The sequence below is a fragment of the Enhydra lutris genome, unplaced genomic scaffold (assembly GCF_002288905.1).
Source record: "Enhydra lutris kenyoni isolate GAN:26980312 unplaced genomic scaffold, ASM228890v2 scaffoldscaffold62, whole genome shotgun sequence".
Classification (NCBI taxonomy): Eukaryota; Metazoa; Chordata; class Mammalia; order Carnivora; family Mustelidae; genus Enhydra; species Enhydra lutris.
Window position 1 is genome coordinate 712,372 of NW_019154146.1, and position 16,269 is coordinate 728,640.

General features: G+C 50.3%; 1 protein-coding gene across 1 annotated transcript in view; it reads left to right on the forward strand.

Moving 5' to 3' along the window:
* LOC111158660 (WD repeat domain 27) overlaps positions 1–16,269 on the forward strand; it is an 88,389-nt gene that overhangs the window by 52,077 nt on the left and 20,043 nt on the right. The window contains 1 exon segment of the mRNA XM_022520853.1: positions 2,195–2,293. Within this exon segment, the coding sequence (XP_022376561.1) occupies positions 2,195–2,293 (99 nt within the window).

Below are 16,269 nucleotides of genomic sequence, written 5' to 3' on the forward strand. Positions count from 1 at the left end.
AGACCACACACAAAGATAAACTCGAAATGGATGAAAGACCTCAACGTGAGGCAGGAATCCATCAGAATCCTAGAGGAGAACACAGGTAGTAACCTCTTTGACATCAGCCACAGCAACTTCTTTCAAGATATGTCTCCAAAGGCAAAGAAAACAAAAGCGAAAATGAACTTTTGGGACTTCATCAAGATCCAAAGCTTCTGCACAGCAAAGGAAACAGTCAAGAAAACAGAGGCAACCCACTGGATGGGAGAAGATATTTGCAAATGACAATACAGACAAAGGGCTGATATCCAAGATCTATAAAGAACTCCTCAAACTCAGCACTCAAAAAACAGATAATCATGTCAAAAAATGGGCAGAACACATGAACAGGTACTTCTCCAAAGAAGACATACGAATGACTAACAAACACATGAAAAAATGTTCATCATTAGCCATCAGGGAGATTCAAATCAAAACCACATAGAGATTCCACCTTACACCAGTTAGAATGGCCAAAATCGACAAGATCATAAACAACATGTGTTGGAGAGGATGTGGAGAAAGGGGAACCCTTTTACACTGCTGGTGGGAATGCAAGTCGGTGCAGCCAATTTGGAGAACAGTGTGGAGATTCCTTCAGAAATTAAAAATAGAGCTACCCTATGACCCGGCAATTGCATTATTGGGTGTTCACCCCAAAGATACAGATGGAGTGAAAATAAGGACTATCTGTACCCCAATGTTCATAGCAGCAATGGCCACGGTCGCCAAACTGTGGAAAGAGCCAAGATACCCTTCAACAGACGAATGGATAAAGAAGATGTGGTCCATATACACTATGGAGTATTATGCCTCCATCAGAAAGGATGAAACCCAACTTTTGTATCAACATGGATGGGTCTGGAGGAGATTTTGCTGATTGAAATAAGTCAAGCAGAGAGAGTCAAGTCTCATATGGTTTCACTTACTTGTGGGGCATAAGGAATAACACGGAGGACATGGGAGATGGAGAGGAGAAGTGAGTTGGGGGAAATCGGAGGGAGAGACAAGCCATGAGAGACTGTGGACTCTGAGAAACAAACTGAAGGTTTTGGAAGGGAGGGGAGTGTTGGTTGGGTGAGCCTGCTGGTGGGTATTGTGGAGGGCACGGATTGCATGGAGCACAGTGTGGTGCATGAACAATGAATTTGGAACACTGAAAAGAAAATAAAATGGGGAAAAAAGAAAGAACGCCAGTGTTGACACCCAGTGTCTATACCGGTCATTTATTCTCTGCATGTGCTGCTTCCCCAGCCTGAATATGAAGGTTCCTGACATTTGTGGCAGCTGTGAAATGTCCCGTAGGTGGCGATGAACTGCACAATGTGACCGCAGCTGTGCCAGGGGTTCTCAAAGCGGGTCCCAGGGCAACAATGGCCCACTTCAGGAATTATTAGGAGCTTCTACACTTCTGACCTCTCTGGGATGCACATGATATCTGTTCGTAGACTTTATTTCAGAAACCACCATTTAGCCGACAACAGGATCATCTGGAGGTTCTAAATTTGAAGGGCTCATTTGTACATCAAAATAGGTTTATTATTATTTTTTTCATGGAAAAAGGAATCTTTTAGAAGTCTTGCTTCTGCTACAATGTGGCATTTCTCTTTATTGCCAGTAGACTCCACAAAATACTTGTTTGCACATTTTGTTACTTAAAAATTCAAGTGGATCTCTCACCTCTTACATCACTTCAGAATGGTATCCAGTCCCAGACTTCATCCGTAAAATGGAGTGTCTGATGGCATCTACGTGTGTATTTACACACATACATATCTTTTCACATAGTAATACAACTAGAGAGGAGTGTACATTTTTACCTTTAATTTTATCAGGATCCACACAAAAAGTTCAAAATACTTGAATTGCTCAAATTCCAGACTAATTAGCCAGAAGCAAAGAGTAGAAGGTTTTGTCAAGTTTATGGGAAAGGACAGCAAAACCCCACTTTGGGATTGCAGGCAAGGTTGGACTGTGGAGGCTTGAGGGGCTGTGGGTCCATTAATCCACTGGGGACCCGACCAGGCGATGAGGGGAAGGCATGCATTGTGGGGTCACTGGTCTGTCCGGGGACCTGTGATCGCAATGTCACCCAGCCACGGGGGTGCTGCCACCATGCGCCTTCCCGACCATTGGCCCTTTCAGCATGGAATCCTGTGTGTTTGTCTTGCAGGTGTACATATATGACGTGGGCTTGAGCACGTTTTCTCACAGACTGGCTGGACACATGGACACCGTCACTGGCGTGGCCTTCAGCCCGTCAGTCCCACAGGTATGTCTGCTCGTCCACGCCGTATGAGGCTTTCCTCGCATTTTCTGTATCTGCTGGCCTTTGTTTGGGTGAAATCCTGTCACATGTAGGGTGACGTGCCCATTTTCATTGCGTGCAGGAAGACCGGCACGTGCATCATCGTTGGGCGCACTTGCTCGTGACTGCAGAGGACATGGGTGTGTCCGTGGGCACTCGTGTGAACACTGTCGTTGGCGGCCCCAGAGCAGCTGAGAAAAGGGTGTAGAGAATTCAGGTGGAGGAGGAGGACCACAGAATTTAAAGACATTCGTGGAGTTAGGAGAAATGATGGGAAGAGAGTGGCGTGAGCTGCGGGTCAGTCACACGGGAGTGTGTGGTCCTGCATTAAAATCCTAACTTCACGTTAGGATTCACGTTGAGGTGTGGTGAATATTTGGGGACGTCGATTCAGAGGATAGCATTACTGTGTGATTGGGTCACCTGGCGGCGTGTGCACAGGTCCACGCGAGAAAGAAGTGGGACTGCCCTTCCCTCTCCCTTGCCCCCCCAACCCCCGCTCTGCCCACCGCTTCCGTCAGAGGCACCTTAGACACCTGGGCACATCTGGATTTCACTGACAGTGATGTCAGAGGCACGGATGCAACAGGCTGGCCACGTCACTGACCACAGAGCCCCTGTCCTTGCCACGGAGGTCCTCACATGGCTCGTCCTGGCATCAACCATGACGTAACCGTGTGGTGCACTGCTGGGGAGTGTTCAGGTTCAAGTGTTCTCTGCACGTGTCAGGATACAAGGCCGTGCTGTGCCGACCACGGGGGCCCGCTTTTCTGATGGGTCACACGTGTTGTTGTTAGCTGTCGGAGCGCTTGGGTTGGTGCTTGAATCCTCTGACTGACCTGGCACTGGGCAGGTGAGCGAAGGTCCGGGAGGGAAGGGGCTCAGACAGTAGCTGGGGTGAGAGGTCAGTGAGGCATGTGGCAGAGGGCAGGGTGCGGGGACCCGCAGGCAGGGGGTGATGTCAGTGGTCCTGAAAATTCAGTATTGGCATAAAAATGTCTGCATAACGGAATGAGAAGCTGCTCTGAACACCTCACCGTTTCCCCGCACAGTTAACGGAAGCACGGGAGGCGAGAGGAGCAGGCTGTCCCCTGAGTGCTGATTCCTGACGCGGCGGGAGGGGAGGTCGGTGCCCAAGCTGGTTTTCTGGCACTTCATGTCGGGGAACTGGGTGGGCACACGGAACATGAATGAGCATTTTCAAACGTTAACGTGCGACACCGCAATTCACTTTATACAATTGCCGTTGAGTTTCCGGAATGGTGATACAGCCACCCAGCGCTCATTATCTTTGCACATGTGAGTTTGTTACAAAGAGCCTCATTGTTCAAAAGTTTTGCATTTTGTCTGATCACAGTTCTCAGAAAGATCTCTGTGAATGCTCTTCAACAGTGTCCTCAAGATGTTGAAAAGTCTCTGTTTTTTAGTGTATTTGTTTGATTTTAAGATACACATTATCCCTTCACTAACATTTCCAAAACTAAAGCAAAACTCAGACTCCTGCTTCCTCTCAAGTGCATGTCCTTCTATTTACAAACTTGCTGGTATCCACCGACCGAAGTACCCGACGCAGCTTCTGTTCTAACATATCGGTTAAATGGTGCATCAAAACCACAATTTGATGTTTTTATTTGTCAAAAAAGACTCCTCTGAGCTCTAATCACATCAACATTCAACTTTTAACGTATTAACATGTTAGCATTTCAAGCACATGCGTAGGCGCAGAGATGCCCGAGCATGGTCGGAAGGCGGGGGTTCGAGTCTGCAGGCCGGGGAGCCCCAGTCAGCGGGGAGGGTGGGTCTGTGCCTCTGGGCGAGGGTGCCTCCTCCGTGTCCTGTCGGGCAGGACGGTGGGACTTGTGCGGCATGCTGCGTTCCTGGTGGGTACCTGTAATCATCCTCGCTCCTCACAAGAGGAGAGGAAAGAAACACCACCCCAGGTACGTGACGGGGGACACCACATGTCTGGGTTGGTGGCATGGGTGCGGTGGGGCCTGACAGCCCTGAACCCCGCAGACCACAGCAGCTCACGTGGCTGCCTTCCCTCCACCCACTGCCTCACCTTCCTACATTTCTCCGTCGCTCGAATGCTGGGTGACTACCCTCGACTTGAATCATGCTTGTGCTGATCAGCCATTTATTAACCTTTAAGCTTTTTCTCCTGGATGTGTGGTTAGTCCCTGCCCTCCACAGTGGCTGCTAGTGCTGGGTCATGCTGGGGACGGTGCTGGACCTGCAGGTCCAGGGAGGAAACCCAGATGTGCCTGCACGGCCTAGGGCTGGGCGCCATGACCCCAGCGTCATGAGCTCGTTAGGGCAGGGATCACGAAAGCCCTGCAGAGTCTGCTCTGGTGTGTCTGTGCCGCATCTGGGAACTTAATTTAAGGGCCTTGTCCCAAGTGGCCGGATAGTACAGAGGAGGATGCAGACCTTATGCCAGGGACTCAGCATGACTCTTGGAAAGGCAGGAGATGGATTGCTTGACTAGGTTTTTGTTAAATACATTTAATTATGAGAAATATTATTCTCTCAAAATTAAAGTTTGGTTCTCTCAGAATACTGCTAGATATGGTTCAGGAAGTTGTGTTTTTCACCAGTGCTGTTGCTCAGTTATCAAAATAAGACTGGTGTGTCTTTTGGAAGAAGATTGTACTTGTACTGATGAAATTATTCTCACAAAGCGTGTGGCTAAGAGAGGACTCCGAAAATGAGCAGGAACCCTGGCAGCTCACAGGGAGCGTGGGCTCAGGCCCCAGAGACTGTGGCAGCATCTCACATCCTGCTGGGAAGGGCAGCCGAGTCCCCACGGCCCATGCTTGTCTCGAAGGCTGTGCCGTCAGCTTGTGGTCACTGTGCACACAGAGGCCACTGGTGTACTTGTCCTAAGACACATCCATTCAGATATTGAGCTGTTTAGGGTGGGAACGTACATCCATCCCCAGTGATGTCCCTGGCTGGGACTGTGGCTGAGGGGTATGAGGAATCCAAACTCGGTGCTACAGAAGAGAGAGGACAGGCGTGTGAGCTGATGGTTTCTGATTGGAAGGGACGGGGCCACCAGTGACATGGGAAGTTCAGGAAGAAATATAGGGAAACTGTGGTTTAGCCGTGGCAGAAAGCTGCTCCGTGTGCAGACAAGTAGGTGGAATTTGTTGGAGTGTGTGACCAGAAGTGACAGATGTGTGACCAGAAGTCACAGATGTGCTTGTCATCATGTTACCAACCTTACTGTGTCAGTGCTGTACTCGTCAGCTTCCCCTTGTGTCCGGCATGAGATTGTAAGAGCACTGATGTAAGAGAATATGAAAGCTCTGTTTTTGGTCTGTAAGTCATACATTTATCAATCTGTTTATTTAATTATTGTGTTACGTTAGTCACCATAAAATACATCATTACTTTTTGATGCAGTGATCCAAGATTCATTGTTTATGCACCACACCCAGTGCTTCATGCAGTCTGTGCCCTCCTTAATGCCCACCACCAGACTCACCCAACCCCCCCATCCCCCTCCCCTCCAAAACCCTCAGTTTGTTTCTCAGAGTCCATAGTCTCTCATGGTTCATCTCCCCCTCCCATTTCCCCCAACTCCCTTCTCCTCTCCATCTCCCCATGTCTTCTGTGTTATTCCTTATGCTCCACAGTAAGTGAAACCATATGATAACTGACTCTCTCTACTTGACTTATTTCACTCAGCATAATCTCCTCCAGTCCCATCCATGTTGCTACAAAAGTTGGGTATTCATCCTTTCTGATGGAGGCATCATACTCCATAGTGTATATGGACCACATCTTCCTTATCCATTCGTCCGTTGAAGGGCATCTTGGTTCTTTCCACAGTTTGGCGACCGTGGCCATTGCTGCTATGAACATTGGGGTGCAGATGGCCCTTCTTTTCATTACATCTATATCTTTGGGGAAACAAAAGCAAAAATGAACTTTTTGGACTTCATCAAGATCAAAAGTTTCTGCTCAAGTGCCCATCAACATAATGCAGATAGATCGTTACATACTTAAAATGTTATATATAACTTCATGCTAACCTCAAATCAAACTTATAACAGATACACAAAAAATAAAAAGAAAAAATCAAGCATACTACTAAAGAAGGTAATCAATCACAAGCAAAAAGAGCAAAAGAAGAAAGGAAAAGAATACAAAAACAATGAGGAAACAATTAACAATAAGGCAATATCTGTGTACAAACCTGTGTATCTCGTGTATCTCCTTTGTGCTTTTAACTTGGATTAAAAAATGAAAATTGTTTGTATTTTCATATGACTCAGTATGATCAGTGATCACAGTTGAACCTCTGTTTGTGTATCAGTCCGAATAGACTGAGCCTCCCAGTGGTGATATTAATGATAGTAAATATTTACAGTGTGTTTCAGAAAATCAACCAAGTAGGAATAGGTTTATTTTGTGGGAACAGGGACATCTTCTGAGAGTTCCAACTGCCACAGAGAGGAGGTTCTTTCAAGACCTAGCCTTTGTACTCAAAAGTATCAATCAGTTCATAAAAATAAAAGGAAAATGGAAAATAATAGCATAGTAATGCCCACTTGGAAAAAAGAAAGCATATATATCATCATGAAGTTAGGGGAAAAAGTTCAAAGCTCTGGACCTAACTTGAGGGAATCTTGATTTCCCTATGACTTCTGACTTTGTGACTGATCTTTCCCCATATGGTCCAAAATTTCTTCTCTACTTCCTTCATTATAGCTGATGGCTTAGCAAATGTAAGAATAGAGCATATTCATATGAACAGAATTAATGTTAAAGTTAATGGTGAGAAAAAGAGCAAAAAATTAGAAATTACAGCATAAGAAATTTTATCTCCAAGTAATCATGTAGGGATATCAAGTAAGTTCGTCTTTTTTGCCTTTGCATTAATAATTTATTAGATGTCACTTTTTATTTGATATTAGTTTTGAGACCAAATAAACTTTTTTTTGGCAAAAAAAAAAAAAAAAAAAAAGAACCTTGTGCACAGCAAAGGAAACATCCAGCAAAACAAAGAGGCAACCCATGGAATTGGAGAAGATATTTGCAAATGACAGTACAGACAAAGGGCTAATATCCAAGATCTATAAAGAACTCCTCAAACTCAGCACTCAAAAAACAGATAATCATGTCAAAAAATGGGCAGAAGACATGAACAGGCACTTCTCCAACGAAGACATACAAAAGGCTAACAAACACATGAAAAAATGTTCATCATCACTAGCCATCAGGGAGACTCAAATCAAAACCACATTGAGATTCCACCTTACACCAGTCAGAATGGCCACAATTAACAAGACAGGAAACAACAAGTGTTGGAGGGGATGTGGAGAAAGGGGAACCTTCCTACACTGCTGGTGGGAATGCAAGTTGGTGCAGCCACTTTGGAAAACAGTGTGGAGAGCCTCAAAAAATTAAAAATAGAGCTTCCCTATGACCTGGAAATTGCAGCATTTGAATTTTTAAGAGAAGTTGAGATTCAGCATATTTTAAGTCTACTTTCTTAGATTTTTGAGAATTGGGAGCATTTTGCTTTTTAAGTTTTTTTTTTTCATTTTAAGTATTATACATTCATATATATTATATATATCTTGAATGTATTTGAAATGAATCTTGACAATTTTTTTTATTTTTAAATTTAATTTATTTTTTTCAGTGTTCCAAGATTTACTGTTTATGCACCCACCCAGTGCTCCATGCTATACATGCCCTCCTTAATACCCACCACCAGGCCCTCCCATCCCCCACCCCACTGCACTCCAAAACCCTCATAAACTTAATTCATTGCCTGAAGATTTTTAATCTGTTCATCATGAGTAGGTTTAACACAAAAGGAAGGTACTTTGCTTGTGAATATTAACATTTACTCGATTTCTAAATATAATAAATAGATATTAAATCGAATGAGCTTAAGGAAACTAGATCTTAATATCAGAGTCTTTAATAAATTGAGCTGTAATTTTAAAGAGTCAGAATGAACCACCAATCTCCAGCATTGCTGTGGAGATGAGAGTGAAAAGGCATGACGCCGAGTCCTTCCTTCCCGTGGCCCCTCTGGAGAGTCTGCAGTTGCGGGGGCGCGAGGACGTGGTCCAGGTAAGGCGGGGGTCTGGGCGCCGCGTGGGGTCAAGCCCGCCGTGCGGGGGCTGCCCGCGGGGCGCACGCAGAGCTGAGACCGCGGTAGCTGGCGGAGCTCTTCTGCCACCACAGCTGACACAAAGCCCGACAACGGTCCCGCATGGCCTTAACCGTAGCTCAGTCTTGAGAAAGTGGCGTGCATGGTGGCTTCTGGGAGTTCGTGGCCTACACTCGGTTCAGGATTTGAAGGTCACTAAAGCGGCGCTGAAGACATCTACCGTTCATTAAACAGGACACATCTTCCCCTTTTCCGTGGTGACGTCATTCTGCGTTTGGTCACAGACATCGCTGCCTTTTATGAGGAAGCTTCCTGAGCCCTGCAAGGCACAGTGGTGGGGTGTGGGCTTGAGGTCATGACCCCGGCACTGTGTGGCCTACTCCCTCTCTCAGCTGTGTCGGGAGAAGGACAGCCATTTGGCAGAGCTGTTTGTCCTCTGGACGGGAGGTGTGTGCGGTTCCACACCGCTCTAACTCAGGGCGAAGCCCTGACCCCCAAGCCCATTGCTGTGTGAGGTGAACCTACAGAGTCACGTCTGTAAGTCCCGGCGGGGTGCACGCACTCATCTCGGCGAATGGCAGGACAGAGTGGTCATCATCGAAACCGTTCTGGATTTTCTTCTTGTGTAGCCCGTTCAAAGGCCGGGAGTGCAGGGAGGATCCTCTCAGGGGCCATGAGCACGGACGTGGCAGGCGCCTTCTCCGGGGAGGCAGGAGGTCACTGTGGAGCACGGACACCTGCTGGGGCCCCCCGGCCAGAGGAGACGCCTGTGCTCCCCTGGCGGTCGGTTCTGCCCAGACAGAGCTGGGTGTTCTCCAGCGGTCTCCCAATGATGCTGAGCGTTGTAGCGTGATTGGGGTCTTACTGTGGATATTACAGAACGTTTCTTCCGTTTGGCACTGATGAAAGGGTCCCTCTCCATGTGCGGTCGGTCTCGAACAGAACCAGGCTGTTGAAGAAAGATCGGTAATAGAAGTAACAGCGGAACTGATGCTGTCAGCAAATGGGAAAATGGTGCTTGGTCTGCAGAACTCGCTTCTTAACGCTGAGGTCCTTGGCGACGGCTCCGTTCCAGGAAGTGGATGGCTTCTAGCGGTTGTCCCCAGAACGTTCTAGCGGTTGTGCAATTTGTGAACACATACCATGGAGGGAAATCGTTTCTTCACCGTTTAAAGTCAGGAAGGAAATAAATACGTATTTTAGACCTTTAATATCCGGTGAGGTATTTTTAGTCAATGAAAGTTAGTGACCGACCCCCTTACAATAAACAGAAGTAGACCAGGGTCCCCGGTGTTCTGTCTTACTTAGAGTATCAATTCACGCCAGTGTTCCTAATTTAGGACATCACGTGGAACTGAATATTAAAGGTCTGTCTCCTTGAGGACTGATGGAGAGCGAAGTTTCATCTTAGTATAAAATTTTACCAAAAAAAAAAAAATAGACCTTGCCTTTAGGAATCGGCCTTCATGTCCCGGTAGAAACAGAGCAGTCAGTGTTGGCGCTGTGCTCATGGGGACACACGCATCTCTGCTGGCCGCTGACACCTGCTGCTGGGGACACCGGCTGGCTTTCTCTTCTCCAAGCAGAGCACCTCTCTGGGATTGTTGCCTTACGAGTGCTTCGTGGAGAATGGCCTTTCCTCTTATGTTTTTGAGCGTGGAACTCAAATAGACCGTTCATTAACACGCACGTGATTGTTGCAGAAAACACTCCAGCAGCTCAGGTGGGCTTCGGGTGAGCAGGAGAGAGCACGGGCCGCGGCGGTCGCGGGCCGGACTGCAGTGCCGTCAGGGGCTCTTCCACGTGTGGGAGTCCTTGGGTGCCCTCCCGCCTCCCCAGCCTCCCCTCTGCGTCTTGGGCTGTGAGGCACGACGTGGACTGTGGCGAGAGTCAGGACCGGAGAACCAGGCTGGGGAGCAGGCGGCTACCGTGGTGTCCTCAGGCTGGGGGGCTGCATGCGCTCCGGCCACGCGCAGGACACCAGGCTCCAGCCCTGTGCACTGTGTTGACACGCAGGCCGGAGTGCAGGCGCCACGCCGGCTGCCCTCTGCCTTCTCATCCGCGTGTCTGGTCCTCGTGGCACCCCCCATGACCGCCCGGGACAGGAAGAGCTAGTCACCTGTCCAGCACCGGGTGCCGTGTGGACAGGAGTGGACACAGGGGCCCTGGGCTGCGGAGGCCTCGTGGTCTTTGCAGTGAGCTGCGAAGTCGTGTCTCACACGTGGCTCTTCCGAAGTTCTCCGGCAAGCGGGTTCTCTCTCAACCCCTCCCCCATGCCCCAACCCCTGCCCCGCCCCCATCCTGCCCCCACCCCCACTTTGGCCTGGGTGACTCCTTCAAACTCCTTCACATGTGGACTCAGGGATCACCAAATTAAGCCAAACAGTGAGCTTGATAAATCTTATCTTCATGGTTTGGACTTTAAATTTTAAAATAAGAAAATAATGTATTTTGATTATGCTCAGTCCTTAAAAACCATATTGAAAGGAAAAAGGGTTTTGTTTCTCTGCTTCTTTTAACAGTCTCTCTCCGTCTCTCTCCCTTTGCTCTGTCGTGAAGAAGCAGGTCTGTGCTCGCCCCTTCCACTCTTGAATATGATGGTTTGTTTTTCAATCGTGCTTGACGTTTTCAGTGGAAAATCAGTTTGGTCAGCTGGTGCTGTGTCCCCGTCAGCAGAGGCTGGTTTGTGTGGGAGAAGCCCATGGGGTCCCCTCGGTGCAGAGAGACTGACCGACCTCCCCCTCCCCCAGCACCTGCCACTCCGCAGGCTCTGTTCCGGTTTCTGTTTTGAGTCAGTGACGGTCCCCACGCTGCCCTCCGGAATGGACGGAGTCATGGCCACTCTGGGGGCTGTGGTGGACCGCGCGGTGAGTGCAGGTTTTCCACAGGAAACTTCACTGTCATCTCAGCGCGTGCGGCCTTTCCTGCCCTCTGACCCCCTTCCGCACACAGCCCTGCCACATGCCCTCTGACCCCCTTCCGCACACAGCCCTGCCACATGCCCTCTGACCCCCTTCCGCACACAGCCCTGCCACATGCTCTGACCCCCTTCCGCACACAGCCCTGCCACATGCCCTCTGACCCCCTTCCGCACACAGCCCTGCCACATGCCCTCTGACCCCCTTCCGCACACAGCCCTGCCACATGCAACTCTCCCCCTTCACGTCCCCAGTCCACACGCGCCTGCCATGCGCAGGGCCGTCCTCCACCCACACGGTGCTCACCGCCACCACCTGTGGTCCAGTCCATCCCACGCCGCCTTGTGTCTTCTCTGGTGCCCTCCCTGCCTTCCTTCGCCTCTAGCAGATGGCACGGATGCTTCCTTCTGGGGCCCTTGTCTCCAGGCCTGCCCTGCCAGTGCCCCCCCAACCCCTGTCACCCGCCCTCGCCGGCCCACAGGCCATGGTGGAGGCAGGCCACCGTCTGTGCCCGCACGGGGCAGGGTGCTGTGCGCTCCCTCCAGATCCCGCCGTGCACGCGTCCCCGTTTGGATGCGCTCATTTAGTTCAAGACACTTTCTAGTCTCCTTTGATTTCCACACTGGTCTGTGGGTTATCCAAACATGTCCTGTTCTGTTCCCAAGTGTGTGGGGACTTTCCTGAGACCTGTCCTTTTTTTTTTTTTTTTTTTAAAGATTTTATTTATTTATTTGACAGACAGAGATCACAAGTAGGCAGAGGCAGGCAGAGAGAGAGGAGGAAGCAGGCTCGCCGCTGAGCAGAGAGCCCGATGCGGGGCTCCATCCCAGGACCCTGCAGCTTAGCCCACTGAGCCAGCCAGGTGCCCCTGAGATCTGTCCTTTAATGACATGTGGAGACCAGGCACAGCGTGACCTGAAGCCACCGAACCGGGGTTCAGGGCCCAAGTCTGCTGGGGGCGGGTGGCCGTCGCTCGTTGTGTCTTTATCAGCCGGCAAGAGCGGTCTCGCGGTCCGTCCGTCCAGAACTGTGGGTTCCCTCCTTCTCGCCATGATGCCAGCTTATTTGCCGCAAGCGTGTGGAAGCTTGTTTGTTAGGGCAGGACGGCCCTGCTCTCTGGCTGTCTTCGCTTGTGAAGTGTGCTTTGGTCTGAAGGGAGCCACTCCATCTCTCTCGTGATTACTGTTAGGATGGTGTTTTCTGTTCGGTTTCCTTTTAACCCACTTGGGTCATTTATTTTCAGTGCATTTCTCATAGATACTAAGTTTTGTTTCGTTCTCTTAACCCATTTGACTGTCTCTGCCTTTCAGTTGGTGTGTTCTGTGGTTCCATTTGATGAGATTATTAATTTTTTGAAAGATTTTATTTATTTATTTGAGTGAGAGTGAGAGAGAGAGGGAGCACGAGCACGGGAAGGGGCCACTCAGGTCCGACGCGGGGCTCCATCCCCGGATCCTGGGATCACGACCTGAGCCGAAGGCAGACGCTTCACCGATGGAGCCACCCAGATGCCCCCCATTGGATGAGATTATTGATAAGATCACGTTTAAACCTCTGTCTTATCTGTTCTGGATTGGCCCATTTGAGTCATCTCCATTTCCTGCCTCCCTCTGCAAGTAAATCCATTTTGTTCGGTTTTTCCACGTCTTCACTTTTCCTGGCTTTTGTGTGCAAGTCCCTGTTCTGTTAACTTGGGGGGCTGCACAGGGGCCCGGAGAGCGGTCACCGCACGCGTGCAGCTGGGCGTTCGGGGCGGCGAGTCACGCGTCCTCGCAGTGCACGTCCCTTGTCCGTACAGAACTTGGTAGTTACCTCCTGCAGAGACCTAATAACGCCAAAGCCTGTGTGTTCGCCACGTCATCCCACGTTACACTGCTGGAGCCCTGGTTTTCTTCTCTCTAAAATTCGGTGGTTGAACTTGGTGATTCTGTGGTTCTGCAGTCGCTTTCTTCTGCACAGACAGGCCTGGGACAGCGCAGGACTCCGAGTGCGCGTGAGTGTGCGTGTGTGCGCGCGAGCATGGTGGTTCCTGTGACTGTGTGTACATGGTCTTCATTTTGTGTCACACGAAGTGTGCGTACAGGAGACGCGTGTGCAGCTGCGAGGCTGCCTTGGTGATCCACGTGTGCTGGACGGGTGGCTGACGGCTGCAGGGCGACCTCTGGATTCAAACCCACAAGGCGTTGACTCAGTGATCATCTGGCCTCTGATGCCATGTGCTGCTCCCCACGTGCGCACTGCGGTGGAGCTCGTTTAGAACGTCCTTTCTTGGCTACACAGCTGCGACCATCTTTTACCTGGAGACAAAAAAAAAAAAAAAAGGTTTGAGTTCATCGTAAGCATTTACTTGTACTTTAATCACATTCTTAGGAAGTGGGAACTGAGTTCTCTTCATGGTGCAGATGGGGAAACTGAGGCATGAAGACGCTGACAAGCCAACGTTCTTGAGCGGATGCTGTGCTGTGTGGTCTGCGCTCTGTGGAGCTGACGTCAGCCCAACGTGCCCCGCACGACACAACCATGGTTCTGTGTGCAGACGCAGATGGAGGTCAGGGTGCCCCCAGGGAGGGGCCCGGGAGAGACGAGAGGCTGGAGCTGCGGCCACAGACGTGGGAGCGGAGGCCGCGCTCTCCTGCCTGGGGAGGCTCGGGCACGAGCAGCGTTTTCCGTCCTGGATTCGCGCACCAGAACGGAGTTCTACCACGAGACTTTGTTCCGTGGTGGGCAGGATGTTCTGTTTTTGTCGATACGGCGATCACGCTCTTTTCTTTCACCGCGAGCTTTCAACTTCGCTTTCACATACGAGGTTCTAGTTCTGAAGCCGTGTCCTTCCCAGACGTTTCCTGCCCACCTCATCAGGCCACATCACGAAAGCTCCTTTCGTTCCTAAGAACCTAAGAGTCCCAGTACCTTCCTTTCGGAAACCGTTCTGCAGAATCTACGAGAGTCAACAGCAAAACTGTAAGTTTAAATTTAACACAGACTTGAAGATGAAGCCGGCTTTTGTCATATTACTTGTTTAGTGTTCAAGTAATTTTCTCTAAGAGCCAAATACTGTACCAGAACTCGACCTTCCACTGTAACGCAGGCATAACCTGTGCAGGCGATGCTTAAGATGAAACCCAGGTAAGGCGTTGGTTCCGTTCGGGCTGCCGACAGAGTGTTGAGCAGCAGGGGAAGGAGGCTGAGCTGTGAAGCCCTCTGGGTCTGTCAGGGCTCCCCCAGCACATGGAGAGCGCCTCGCTGTCTGTGCGCCACGTGGAAGACAGCCAGGGCGCACCGTCGGTGCAGGGTTTACTCTAGGACTCAGAGGCGAGTGACTTCCCTCTGGCCAGCGAGGGTCCAGACGAACAGCCTGTCGGCTGTACACTGACGGCTCGCGCACTCTGCACGAGTACGATGTTGGGGAATGCCGTGTGCAAAATGTGCTTGCGCCAAGGTCTGCTGGAGTGTTTCTGGAAATACCAGGGTATTTTGGCCCCTGTCCTGGATGTTCCATTTTCACTGATGCATGGAAGAGGCTGGAAAGTGAACGTTCACAAGGTTGTCGGATTTTGGTGCAGCTGGGCCTCTGGTCATGCCTGGAGAATCTGCTCTGGGTTACCTGGGAGCTGTGTACTGGGTGTCTGCGGCTGAGCTAGCCTCCTGACCTGAGACCCTTTGCGCGCAGAGGCTCATACCCGGGTTGCAGCCACTGACTTCCACCCACTTCCCCCAGAAGACCCACGTCTGTCATTCAGTGGCAAGGCCTCGCCGGACCCGGCCTGACCAGTTCTTAGGTTCGGCGGTGCACCTGTCTCTCTCCTCTCTGCCTACCTGTGACCTCTGTCAAATAAATAAATAAAATCTTTAAAAAAGAATTAAAATGGCAAGACTGAAGGTGGAGGCAGCCGGTGTGGACCGTGCTGTCACAGTTGCGCTGATAGTGTGCTCAGAGTCACGTCAGAGGCTGGCTCTGCCCCTCTCGTAGGTGGGTGGTGGTCACAGTCACCGTGACCCGGCTCACGTGTCCCTGGGACCCACGCTACTCCAGACACAGGACATCCCCTTCACTGGCACCTTCCATGGCCCAGAGCAAACAGTGTCCCAGCATCTGCCCCAGAGCCTGGTCTGTCTTTTCTGGAGTGCCAGGCAAGGGGACCCTTTCTGTGCTGCTGGGTGTCCTGGTGGTCCCTCCTGTACATGATGGAGAGCTTTTCCGTTGGGTCAGCCAAGGAGGTTCTGGTGTTTCCAGTTTGGGCGTTCAGGACTAAAGCTGCTTCTGGTGCAGGTGTTGTCTGTGTGGAGACGTGTTCCCTTTTCTCCTGAGCAAGCAGATGGGGGCACGGCTGTGGGGCAGGTGCAGGCTCAGAACCTTCTAGAGTATGTGCCATTCACTCCCCCCAGGATCCCTGCATTTCCTTAACAATGCCTGATATCGAACACTGTGTCCTGTGATTATAGGCCTGTTTTTAACTGTTCATCATTACTATTGAGTAGTAGAACTTTTTACTTGTTATTTTTAAAGGTTTACTTATTTGCGAGAGAGTGCATGTGTGTCCGTGAGGTGGGGAGGGGCAGAGGCAGAGAGCACCTCAGCAGGCCCCCGCCGAGCACGGAGCCCGATGGGGGCTGGATCCCACCATCCCGAGATCCTGACCCGAGCTGAAACGAAGAGTCAGGTGCCGCACGGAGCCAGCCAGGGGCCCCCGCTGAAGAACTTTAGGAAGTGCGTTCCGGATACTCAGAGGCGTATGTGTTGCCCGTGTTTCCCCTAATCTGTGGTTTGTCTATTTGTGTTGTAACATCCCTTAAAAAACGTTAAGTGTGGGATTTTTATGAAGAGTGAATTTTACTTTCTGGCCTGTCTGGAAACTCTTGCCAGGCCGAAGCCTGCGGGGACATTC